The 11,749-nt window shown below is 38.6% G+C and overlaps 4 protein-coding genes across 5 annotated transcripts; 2 read left to right on the top strand and 2 right to left on the bottom strand.

Moving 5' to 3' along the window:
* LOC111458448 (F-box/kelch-repeat protein At1g23390) lies at positions 1-1,339 on the bottom strand. The gene has a single exon (XM_023101134.1). The coding sequence runs from the start codon at positions 1,265-1,267 to the stop codon at positions 122-124; it is 1,146 nt and encodes a 381-aa protein (XP_022956902.1). The 5' UTR covers positions 1,268-1,339; the 3' UTR covers positions 1-121.
* Positions 1,340-4,118: 2,779 nt separating this feature from the next.
* Positions 4,119-6,431, top strand: LOC111458450 (signal recognition particle receptor subunit beta-like). Of its 2 annotated transcripts, none has more exons than XM_023101136.1 (7): positions 4,119-4,272; positions 4,358-4,618; positions 4,713-4,795; positions 5,190-5,276; positions 5,434-5,582; positions 5,809-5,940; positions 6,040-6,431. In XM_023101136.1, the coding sequence occupies exons 2-7, from the start codon at positions 4,459-4,461 to the stop codon at positions 6,221-6,223; spliced, it is 795 nt and encodes a 264-aa protein (XP_022956904.1). In that variant the 5' UTR covers positions 4,119-4,272; positions 4,358-4,458; the 3' UTR covers positions 6,224-6,431. The 2 variants fall into 2 exon arrangements, with proteins under 2 accessions (XP_022956904.1, XP_022956905.1); XM_023101137.1 differs by having other exon boundaries at positions 4,136-4,272; positions 4,419-4,618.
* On the bottom strand, positions 6,348-10,456 carry LOC111458445 (CRS2-associated factor 2, chloroplastic). The gene is made up of 6 exons (XM_023101128.1): positions 9,747-10,456; positions 9,471-9,598; positions 8,144-8,369; positions 7,475-7,602; positions 6,983-7,112; positions 6,348-6,902 (listed from the first exon to the last, which is right to left on the bottom strand). The coding sequence occupies exons 1-6, from the start codon at positions 10,390-10,392 to the stop codon at positions 6,505-6,507; spliced, it is 1,656 nt and encodes a 551-aa protein (XP_022956896.1). The 5' UTR covers positions 10,393-10,456; the 3' UTR covers positions 6,348-6,504.
* A 455-nt stretch (positions 10,457-10,911) lies between these two features.
* On the top strand, positions 10,912-11,610 carry LOC111458454 (ubiquitin-40S ribosomal protein S27a). The gene has a single exon (XM_023101144.1). The coding sequence runs from the start codon at positions 10,971-10,973 to the stop codon at positions 11,439-11,441; it is 471 nt and encodes a 156-aa protein (XP_022956912.1). The 5' UTR covers positions 10,912-10,970; the 3' UTR covers positions 11,442-11,610.
* The last annotated feature ends 139 nt before the right edge of the window (positions 11,611-11,749 follow it).

Here is an 11,749-nt window from a genome sequence, read left to right as displayed (position 1 = left end):
TTGAACACACAAATAACATTAATCATTTTGGACTGACTATATAAATGTGGAGACAGAAATTTCCATATATTAGAAAAAACATAAACATAATATCCATAAAATAGATGTTTTTTTAAGTGATCTAATTCAGTCCGTCGGATTCCTTGACATTGATGGTGGTTTGAGGACTTTCTGATCTCAACGCTCTCTGCAAATCTTCTACGCCCACGTTGGAACTGGTGAACACCAATCGCCGGAGCCGTGTCCGATCATCCACCACCGTATTCGGGACAATTCCCCACCTGCAACCGCCATCGCCGCCGCTGACCACCTCGCACTGTATCACCTCCACTGGGTCAGAACCGTGGTGAAGGAATATGAAATCTCCGGCCGACGACATGCCGATCGACGCCATTTCTGCACTCTCTCCTTGCAATTTCTCAACCAATGACTTCGGCATTTCCCCAATTTTCCGCCACTCTGAAAATTGAACCACCACTTCATATATCTTCACGCTTTTAACATCCTCCGGCGACCCCAAGAGTCCTACAATCACCATTCCGCCGCCGGCAAATCCGATTATCGATGAAAATACATCCGGGTCGGGTTTCATGTCAAATGGCCCGGCCCATGATTTCTTTATCGGGTCGAATGAAAATATCGCTCCGGAAGTTTTATGCATGACGTGTAAATTGTTGTCGTCAACGGCAATCGAGAACCACATGGCGGTCGCGTATTCGGCGAAGATTGAGGGCAATTCTTCGCACGTGTCCCACGTGTTGGATTTCAAGTCGTGAATTTCAACGGCGGGAGGTTCGTCGTTGAAGACGGACGTGCCGGCGACGATGATGACTCTGTGGGCAACGAGGGCAACTATTGGGTCGGTTCGCCAAGTCAGCGGGGGATCCACGTGGTCCCACGTGAGGTGGAGGGGGTCGATTGAGAAAGAGAATTTGGAGGGGGTGAGTGTGTAAAGTAAAGAGGAGTGAGATGATTGGAGATGGGCGGTGGGGGGGATCGGAGAGTGGTAGTTGATGTTCATCCAGACGGCGGAGCGAGGGTCGTATGCGGCGGCGGAAGGAGAGGATTTGGGGTGAAAGTGGAGGAGGAGCCATGGTTTGAGGGCGTTGAAATGGGAGATAGAGGAAGAGACGGCGCGTTCCCAGCCACGTGAAACGGAGGAGGAGGAGGCGAGATCTATGAGAGGGAGGTGAGAGAGAATACACTCCAAAATGTCGCCGTGGACAGCGGCGCCGTCTTGCTCGTCCGCCGTCTCTTCTGTAGACATGGGAGCGAGGCTTGATTGGTTTTTCAGGCAGGCGTTGTTGAATAATTATAGGCGACGAAGCTGAGGATTCTATCCCCATCTCTTATAGTCCTTTCAACGTGGATTTAAAATATGCATTTATTATGTTTTGTTTTTTTTTTTTAATAAAATACACGTGAAAAGAACAGTTGATAGACTACTTTTTTTTTTTTTTTCCTTCATTTTTCAAGTAATTATATATATTTCTAAATTTTAAATTTTACTATTAATATTATTAATTCTTAAGATTATTATTTAAAACGTCTATTTCAATTTTTTATTTTACGAAAATAATTATCTTTTAATTTGATTGTTGTGGGTATTTATTTTTAATACTTTTCTCAACTCTCATTTTTTAATTTTACGAAGTTTAAATGACATTTTTTAGTACAATATTAATGATTCATCCAGATATTTTTTAGATATTTTTTTATTTAAAGATACTATTAAAACTTTTAAATATTTATTTAATTTATTTTTTTATATATTTATAACTTACTTAATTCTTTTAATTTCATTTTCTAGTTTTACAAATATATACATTAATAAATAATTTTCAATTTTTAATTTTTAATAATTTTCAAGTTATAAATAACTTCTACCAATTACGATCCAATTCTAAATCTGCTACCAATTTGAAAATATTTAGCATTAATACACATACTTGAAATAATTGCACTTTGATCTATATATATATATATATATATTTGTCTTTAAATAATTGCTCATCGATGGCTATTTGTTAAAATAATTGTACCTTTTTTTTTCTTTAAAATAATTTTAATTTGATTTTTCTAAGTTCAAATATTTTCGTAAATATTTATTTCAGTTTCTATTGTCCATTTGTATTAAACTTGGAAAAATTGATTAAATTTTCGTTAAAAAATGTTCATTTTAATAAATTACAAAATAACATCATTAGACCTAAGTTTTTATTAAATTTAAAATTTGAAAGTTATTTATGAAATTATTTCATGACTAATTTAGGCATTAAAAAGTTATAAAATTTGTACAAATTTTGATATTATTGAAGCGAATTAATTTAGAAAGTTTTATTTACATTTTTTTTTATTAAAATTGATAGATAAATATTATTAGAACATTTAGAATAAAATTGGATGACAATTAAATTTTAGAATAAAAATTAGGCAGTAAAAGTTAATTATCTATGATTATTATTATTATTTTTTAATATTTTTTATTTATAAAAAGTGGAAAAATATCGAATCAAAATAATTTGTTGGTCTATGCCCAAGAATTAAATGCCAATCTAAGAGTATATGGCGTGCTCTTTTTCATTAAATATATAAACAGCCTGTTTTTCCTTTTTTTAATAATGTTTTTATCATTCCTTAAAAAGTATATGTCTCGACCTCAAATAAATTAAAATATATCTTAATTTAGATTTTTTTTTAATTAAGTACTTAGTTTAGTTTCTTCTCCAACTGACATGGGATTGTCCTCTTTATTTTAAAACGTGTATGTTAGGGAGATCTTTCTACACTCAAGACTTTGTTTTCCTCTTCAACCGACGTGGGATCTCAACCGTGATGCATTCAATGGTCTGCTTGCATATGCCATTCATGGTTGCTTTAGGGCCAAACACCTACAACTAAGCTGATTGCTTAACTTCTCCTTTAAGGCCCTGATTATGCTATTAAACCTAGCATCTACGATGGTAAATTTAGTTATTCCGCCTCCATTCACAAACGCTCTAATATGATCGTAACGATTTGCAGTCCACACTACCAAAAATAACTTATTAAGCACGTAAACAGGCAAAACCCCACAACTAGCTTACATCGTTCTCTTTGGGTTTTCCCTTTTGAGTTTTCTCTCAAGGTTTTTAAGACGTGTCTGCTGGTGAGAGGTTTTCATACTCTTATAAAGAATGTTTTGTTCTCTTCGCCAACTGATGTAGGATCTCACAATCTACCCTCTTCATGGTCCAGCGTTATCGATGACATTCGTTCCTCTCTCCAATCGATGTACGATCTCACAAAGCAATGCACTATTCCTTAAACCCTACATCGCACCAGAGAAGAACCCATCAACAAATTGCGAAAGAGAAACATGAAACCAACGATATTCAACAAATTACTTAAAGATTAGAAAATTTGAAATTGATTCAACACTCGGTCTCCCTCGAGCTTATGAATGAGTTTAATATCTCATGATCACTGAAGTTCTGCAATTATAAAATGTTGAGCTAGTGGCGAGACATAAAGGGAAAATTTGCCCGACCATGTGGCAAGACAACGACTTTGTGTTTCTAACGTTATAGATATGTCACATTTGTTAGTCTTAAAGTCGAGCTAAATGGATTTTTCACTAGGTGGCGATGGCCTACGACTTATAACTTATTTAGATAGTCACACACTGGGTTGAGCCCCTATCGAAAGACTTAACTCATTAGGATCTCACCTTTATCTGTTCAACAACTTAGCACCTAATCCCGCAATTAGACCCATCGTAATCTTTAGGTTGGTTAGGTTGAGTCTAGTAAGAATGTAAGTTTACGATCATTGTGCTTGAGCACAAAGTTCATCTCTCTCTCTACTCGACACTTCAACTTAACCTTCTTAGTAAAGTTGACTCATCCTCCCATGCTAGAAGACAAGCTCGACTAAAAAGTCTGAAATTTGAATCTCTTCTAATACCATCTCAAGTTTATATTTTTTTAATAAAATTGTGATGTTTTTTTTAGTTCAAAAATGAAATTATCCGCTTTTAAAATTTTAATTAATATTTCATGGAAAAGGTCAAGAAAAGAAAGAACCATTAAATAATAAAAAAGAGAGGAGAGAACTTTTGAGGCAAATAAAACAAAATTTTATATTAGAAAAAACTAATTAAAGAAGGGAATGAAAGGAAAGAAAGCAGAGACGGTGAACTTCTAGGCCTCACCGCGAGCGTACTGGGTAATTTCATTCGTCCCCAAATTGATTTTCACCGCACTTCAGATTTGCAGCGGATTATCGGATCAGGTACTCTCTTTAGCTCGATTCTTCATTTCGTGATTTCTGTTTCGTGGATTCCATCGATTGTCGTCAATTGGTTTTCTGGGTGTAGGGTTTCGAGTAGAATTTGGGGGCGAGGAAATTTTGATTGAAAAGTTCGGTTTGATTTGAAGAATTGAACTTCTGGAGCGTATCGACTCTAAAATTTTAGAAATGGAGGGTGCGGAACAGTGGAAGGTTCAGGTGGAGCAATTGAAAGTCCATATGGAGCAATGGCTAGAACAAGGCTTGGAGCTTGTTCACCAAATACCCCCAATTCAACTCTACGTTGGGGTTGCTGTGTTGTTATTTACCACTCTGCTTCTTTTATTGAGTGAGTCTTTCTCTTTATCTGAATGTGCCATTCTGTAATGGTATATGGTGGAACATTTTGGAATTGAAATTTACTCCCCCTTCTCTCCCCGCAGCTCGCTTGTTTAAGCGCAGAAAATCGAACATCATTCTCCTCAGTGGGCTCAGTGGAAGTGGGAAAACTGTTCTTTTTTATCAAGTAAGCATCTGCCTTGTTGGTTTTTTGCATTCTTCATATACTTCGATTCCAATTGATTAAGCCTTTTGCCATATGAGTTTATACACTAACTATGTTTCTCATCATCTTCTCAAGAAGTAGCCTTAAAGCCCCTAATGTTCTTTTGGAATACTCTGTAGACATTCTTGGTGTTTGATGTCTTGGATACTTCAAAGCATAGCATAATGATTAATTCATGTCTGACAATGCTGTTATATACAATTTGAGACGAAGCATAATTTCTTTTGGGTGTATGGTGATGCTATACCCACCTATATATATGTGCTAAAGATTAATGTATTAAGGGAAAGAAGGGGGGAAAAACCTCTTGCCTTCTAAATGTGTTGTCATTTATGATGTTTTTATGCCTTTGCAGCTTCGTGATGGTTCTTCCCATCAGGGTACTGTTACATCAATGGAACCTAATGAGGGTACTTTTGTGCTTCATTCTGAAATAACCAAGGTAATTTCTGTTTTCTAGCACTGATACTCAGGAATTGAGAATGCTCCATCGCCGATCCATTTCAGCTTTGAAATCAATACGATCATTGCCGCTTGGTTTCTGTTTCCAGCAGTCTTTAAAATAACAGATATTTTTTTTTCTTTGTGTGTCTTGGTAGAAGGACAAACTGAAGCCTGTTCATCTTGTTGATGTTCCTGGGCATTCTCGCCTTCGAGCCAAACTAGATGAATTTCTGCCTCAAGCAGCTGGTGTAGTCTTTGTGGTGGATGCTTTAGATTTTTTGCCCAACTGTCGTGCAGCTTCAGAGTAATGGATTAGTCCTCTCAACTTTTTGTTTACGTTCATGTGCATTTACTATATGAATGGAGATGTTTCGAGTAGCCCAAGTTCTTCATGAATGTGTTACTTAAGCTTGAGTCTCCTGAGTTCTCCCAATTCTCTCGAGAAAACATTCCATAGCACCATAGAAAGCACGTAATTTGTCACATAAGCACTCACTTGCGCTTTAAATTTAATTAAATTTCTATGGAAGGTACCTCTATGACATCCTGACTAATGCGAGTGTTGTGAAGAAGAAAATCCCTGTTCTGATACTATGCAACAAAGCAGACAAGGTGACAGCCCACACAAAGGAGTTTATTAACAAGCAGATGGAAAAAGAGATGTATGGCATTCGACTCTCTATATTAGCAACATCTTTTTAAAGATCTGCCATGAATTTGTATTGCAATTTTCAGCATTGTGTTTTTATATGTTTGTACAGCGACAAGTTACGAGTATCGAGAAGCGCAATCTCAGATGCTGATATCTCAAATGACTTCACACTAGGAGTACCTGGAAAAGCTTTTTCGTTCACACAGTGCCATAACAAAGTAACAGTTGCTGAAGCCTCTGGTTTGAAGGGCGAAGTATCTGAGGTGGAGCAATTTATAAGGGAATACGTGTAGCTGTATATCCGGAGTCTACATAATGATTGGTGTCTTTTTCGCCCTTTCAGTATGAACTCCCAAATTTGTACTTGAATTGCCATTTTGAGACTTCTGAATTGCATACCAATTTTTGTAGTGTCTAAAGACAGTAGGAACCAATTCTTTATTCCTTTTCAACTTGTTTTGGTTAATGAGTTTCAAAGTACAATTACTTTCTTTACAAATAGATACACTGAAAATATGCAGCTTTTCCCTTGTCATACACAAACATGAAATTTACTAACCAAAGCAACATTGATCTATTCAGGTCTGAGCTTCTTTGCTATGATATCAACGGGTAATGATCCCATAGGTACAGTCGGGTTAACAATATCAAAAAGGTCTCCTTCCCGATCTTCGTCATCGTCGGAGCTGTAGTTAGATTCGTCGCGATCCTGACTTTCAAGGTTGTCATCTGGGCTGCTGCTGTCATCTTCACTTGACATGATTAATGCTGGATATGAATGCTCGGTTGCTTGTGAAATTCTCTCGAACTCCTCAACTTTCTCTAAAAGGTCATCCGGAGCAAGACCTATCTCATTTAGCAGCAATGCCTTGTTTGAATCAATAGCCTTCTCCCATAACAGCTTCATTTTTGGGCTAGTTTTGATCGTATGATGATTGCCATGTAAGAGGTCACCATTCTCAATAGACTCGCCTAGAAAAAGGAACAAAAAAGCAAAGATTATTGAGTGTTTAATTATATGAAAGGAATATGCTAACCAGATGAACACAAACCATCATTTGTGCGTGCTTGACTAGGAAGTGTAGCAGAAGGATCTTCTGAAATATCTGACTTCCAATCCTTTCCCCTCCACATCAATATCTGTTCGTTGTCAAATGATAATAACACGCAAGGAACCAATTCCTGTAAACAAAAATCAAGAAGAACGATAATTAATAATCTACGTCAAACGATCATTGTATGATCTTCAAACTACTGCTTCCGAAGTAAACTATACAGAGCCAGCATTTCAAGCGTGCTGCATACAGAAATCGTAAGATGCAATTGCAATCGAGTTCGAAGTTTTACACGATATCGCAAGCAAATATACATAGGCAGAAAAGAGAATGACAAGGCTCAACTCAGTTCCATTGATATAGCAGACTGTATGAGGAGTTTTGGCTCTAACTACTAATTTCTATGCAAGCAACGTTCTAAGAATCACCATAGACAAGGCAATGAGTAAAGAACGAGGCAGAGATTAAAGGATGAAAATGTATGCCAACCTTGAGTTTAGCACCCAACTTTTTATAATCACTTTCATGCATCCCAGTGCAATCAACCTTCACCAGAATGCTTCCTTCGAAAGCGTGCCTTACGTCATTCACCAACGAAATGTACACACCATTTTTTGCTGCAAAAGGAGATAGATTAAGCTCAAAACTTATAAAGGGGATCAAATGAGACCATTTTGTATAAATTACCAGCAATTGCATTAAGGTTTAAAAAAACAGTCCAAATGAATAACAAATTAAATTGTAGTAGGCTACAGGTGAGTTAGTACAATAATACTAGGGGTGTACATGGTCCGGGTTGGGTTGAGGGATTTTTTTGGACCAACCCACAAGTTCGGGTTGGTTATATTGGTAATCCAACCCAACCAAACTGACAAAACCTATTACTCCATGGAATCACGTTGCCCGTCATGGTCGCATCCCATTCCACATCAAAATTTCTTTTCCATTCTTAAAGTCTTGGCTCATTAGCTTCATCACCTAATTTACATCTTCACAAATGAATAACATTGCCTCTATCACAAAAGCACTATAAATTATCTCAATTTCAAAGTTGACCATAAAGAAAATCAGAAAAATAGAGAAAGGATCATCTTAGAGATAGCAATATGGAGTTAAAGAACTCTTTTGGAGACCGTGGAGAATGATATACTCATTTACCTAGTTTACATATGGGCAAAAGATTTTTCCCTTTCATCCTTAGCTCATTAGCTTCCTCTATTGTTAAACCTTCTGGAGCTTCTTGAATAAGTTTTGGATACACAGGGGCCGCAGGTTTCCACAGCATTACAGGGTATTGAGGGCGAGTGCGATAATTGTAGTTTCTACCTCGGAAAAGATATAATACACCACCGACTCGGTGAATTATTTTTCCACCTGTTTTTTCCTGGAATCATTAGCACAAGGAACTAACATGTAAATGAACTGAGAATGCTGGCTGTTTCTCATAAATCAAAAGGGAATTTGTCAGGAAGAGTTTGGGGAATGTAAACATTCAGGGACAACATTCTTATAGAAAAAGAGAGAACTCATATCATGCAGTAGCAAATTAGAGGAAATCGATTCAGGGACAATTCCTTATCATGTTGTACAAGATGAATATGGTCTCGCTATCGGTCAAATGGGAATAATGTTGGTAGCATACAAACCAGGTAGATTTTATTAGGCTGGTTTGAATTAGGATAGCATGGTACATCCAGCGCCACAACATAAGCTTGTGACATAATGTTTTGAAGTTTGGCACATTTAGCATTGGTTATGAGTGAATTATGCCATATTTTTCTTGCTTTCTCAGAGGATTATATTGCAATCCATAAAACATAGCACCATTGTGAGATCCCACATTGGTTGGCGAGGAGAACGAAACATTCTTTATAAGGGTGTGGAAACCTCTACCTAGCACAGAGGAAGCCCGATAGGGAAAGACCAAAGAGGACAATATTTGATTGCAGTGGGTTTGGGCTGTTACAGATGGTATTAGAGCCAGACACCAGGCAATGTGCCAGCGAGGAGCCTGAGCCCCGAAGGGAGTGGACATGAAGTGGTGTGCTAGTAAGGACACTGGGCCCCCAAAGGGGGTGTATTGAGGGTCCCACATCGATTGGAGAAGGGAACGTGTACCAACGAGCATGCTGGGCCCGAAGAGGGGTGGATTGTGAGATCCCACATCGATTGGGGGGAGAGATCGAAACATTGACATTCTTTACAGAGGTATGGAAACCTGAAATCTCTCCCTAGCAAACGTGTTTTAAAACCTTGAAGGGAAGCCCGAAAGGGAAAGCCTAAGACATTATCTTCTAGTGGTGGGCTTGGGCTGTTACAATTGTACCCACAATTACGTGGGAAAGTGTGATACAAATTTGGTATTGTAAAACTAGCAGAACATCTATCCAGTAGTACTCATAAGGGAGGGCAAAGATAAAACAAAACTTGCTTCATACAATTCAATAGAAATGACTACAAAATGAAGAATGTGAGAAAATTCTACCTCGAGATGATGGCAGATATTGTCCATATCAACTGTGGGAACACCTTTGCAGCGAACTTTACAGACACGCTGCCGCTTCCAATGCGAATGAATCAATTCCAACATATTGTGGGTAAGTCCATCCCTTCCTAACACGTCCAATTCAAATGAAAAAAGGTCACCAACTTCAGCCGATCATAGAACTGGGAATCGCAACAAGGCATATATATATGATCACATAACAACCAGCGATAGTTAAACTGCATAAGGAAACGGGGAGAAGAAATCATAGCTCACCAAGATTAACCTGGCGATTATGTGACAAATGGGGTTTCACCAGCATGCGTATCTCCCAATTCTTGAGGGGCTCCCCAAGTATCTCCTCTCTGCTTTTCCCCTCTTTTGGATACTTGCCAAGCGGGAACGGGCCAGGCATTTCGACTTGCTTAACTCCCTTCGTACCAGGAGGAGGCGGATTGAAGGAATCAAATAGAGGGATTTTCTTCTTCGAGCTCTTCAACGGAGCTTTACCCGTCCAGGGCCTCGGCATCGTCGGAGGTGCAAAGGGCAGAAACGCCGGTTCGCGAATTGCAATGGGCTTGACCTTGGGGATCTCAGAGTAGCTATACTGAAACTCAAATGGAGCGTCGGGAAGTAGATACGAGACACCCGAATCGCCGATGACGACGGCGCGATCGCCGTGGGATGAAATTACTCCGTCCTTGACAGGCTTGTAGTATTTGGAACGGCGGTGGAAGGTTTTGAGAGCAGGATTAGGTGGTTTTGGAGGGTTGGTTCGAAGAATGCGGGATTTGGGTGGAAGGTATTTGGGAATTGGAATGGGGGTTGAAGGAGTAGAAGCGGAGGAGGGATCGTGCGGCGGCGGAGCTGAAGGGAGAGAGGAAAATAGGTGGAGGCCTGGCAGTGACGGCATTCTTGCCATTGTTACAGTACACCTTCTTTCCCTCTCGATGGAGGAGACAGATAAGGCAAGAGCTCCCACAAGCCTTTCAGAAAATGGATGAAAATAAATAATAATAATAAATATAAATTGTAGCCCAAAACCCATGCGATAGGAGTTGAGACTAAGCCCAACTAGGCCCAAGTCCAAGAATTTTGGGCCCAAAGCCCAAATCGAACCCATGTATAAGAAACGAGCCCACAACAAACAAAGCCCATACAATTTTTTAGTAAATTATAAAATAAACGAAATTAATGGCTTAAAAACTAAAAATAGATAATTATTAAAAGGGGTATTTTCTTCTAATATTATTGTATTTTATATAATTTTAAAATAGGTTAAATTATAATAAAAAAACATAGATAGTATTAAAAAAAAAAAAAATACTAAACACATAAAAAATAGGTTTTTTTTAATAAAGAAAATAATAAGGCATTGAAAATTAGGGTCCCAGAAACCCTAGAAGGACGAATCCCCTACCTATAAAAGGCAACCTTCTTCCTCACAAACCCTTGTTACACCAGTTCAGTCGTGCGGCTCTGCTAACAAGCCTCCCAAGGATGCAGATCTTCGTGAAAACCCTAACGGGTAAGACCATCACTCTCGAGGTTGAGAGCTCCGATACCATCGACAATGTCAAGGCCAAGATCCAGGACAAGGAGGGAATCCCCCCGGACCAGCAGCGTTTGATTTTCGCTGGAAAGCAGCTTGAGGACGGCCGAACCCTTGCCGACTACAATATCCAGAAGGAATCCACGCTGCACCTTGTGCTCCGTCTTAGGGGAGGCGCCAAAAAGCGAAAGAAGAAGACCTACACCAAGCCCAAGAAGATCAAGCACAAGCATAAGAAGGTCAAGCTCGCCGTCCTTCAGTTCTACAAGGTCGATGACTCTGGAAAGGTGCAGAGGCTCAGGAAGGAGTGCCCTAATGCCGAGTGCGGTGCTGGGACTTTCATGGCCAACCACTTTGATCGCCACTACTGCGGCAAATGTGGTTTGACCTACGTTTACAACAAAGCTGGTGGTGATTAGGTTTATCCGTTGTTTTTCATCATGTTTTCGTTTTATCTAAATGTTTAATTGTCGTTGAATTTTATCTAGAATTGCTCATCAAGCTTGTTTGAGTCTAGTTATTGACATGGATTTTGTTTTCTTCTTGTCGATTTATTATCGTTTTTATGAAGATCCTCATATTTAGTTACTCCTTTGCGATTATCATCCTTGAAAAAACTGTTTAATTTTTAATGAATTATATGCTTATCCTAAACTTCATATATTTGTGTTGAGGAGTTAACTGCCTACCTGTTATTTTCTGTGCGATTGGTAAGTTTTCTGTCTTG

Source organism: Cucurbita moschata, unplaced genomic scaffold, assembly GCF_002738365.1.
Source record: "Cucurbita moschata cultivar Rifu unplaced genomic scaffold, Cmos_1.0 Cmo_Scf00021, whole genome shotgun sequence".
NCBI lineage: Eukaryota > Viridiplantae > Streptophyta > Magnoliopsida > Cucurbitales > Cucurbitaceae > Cucurbita > Cucurbita moschata.
This window is presented reverse-complemented; position numbering and strand designations above follow the sequence as displayed.

Bases quoted from the DNA above. Each gene is read 5' to 3' on its own strand.
- LOC111458445 (XM_023101128.1), bottom strand. From the start codon at position 10,392: ATGGCAAGAATGCCGTCACTGCCAGGCCTCCACCTATTTTCCTCTCTC. The intron at 7,113-7,474 runs GTTGGCATACAT...TTTTGTTTACAG, and splicing joins AGTTGGGTGCTAAACTCAAG to GAATTGGTTCCTTGCGTGTT. The intron at 6,903-6,982 runs GTTTGTGTTCAT...TCCTTTTTCTAG, and splicing joins TCAAGCACGCACAAATGATG to GCGAGTCTATTGAGAATGGT.
- LOC111458450 (XM_023101136.1), top strand. From the start codon at position 4,459: ATGGAGGGTGCGGAACAGTGGAAGGTTCAGGTGGAGCAATTGAAAGTC. The intron at 4,796-5,189 runs GTAAGCATCTGC...ATGCCTTTGCAG, and splicing joins AAACTGTTCTTTTTTATCAA to CTTCGTGATGGTTCTTCCCA. The intron at 5,277-5,433 runs GTAATTTCTGTT...GTGTCTTGGTAG, and splicing joins TTCATTCTGAAATAACCAAG to AAGGACAAACTGAAGCCTGT.
- LOC111458454 (XM_023101144.1), top strand. From the start codon at position 10,971: ATGCAGATCTTCGTGAAAACCCTAACGGGTAAGACCATCACTCTCGAG.
- LOC111458448 (XM_023101134.1), bottom strand. From the start codon at position 1,267: ATGTCTACAGAAGAGACGGCGGACGAGCAAGACGGCGCCGCTGTCCAC.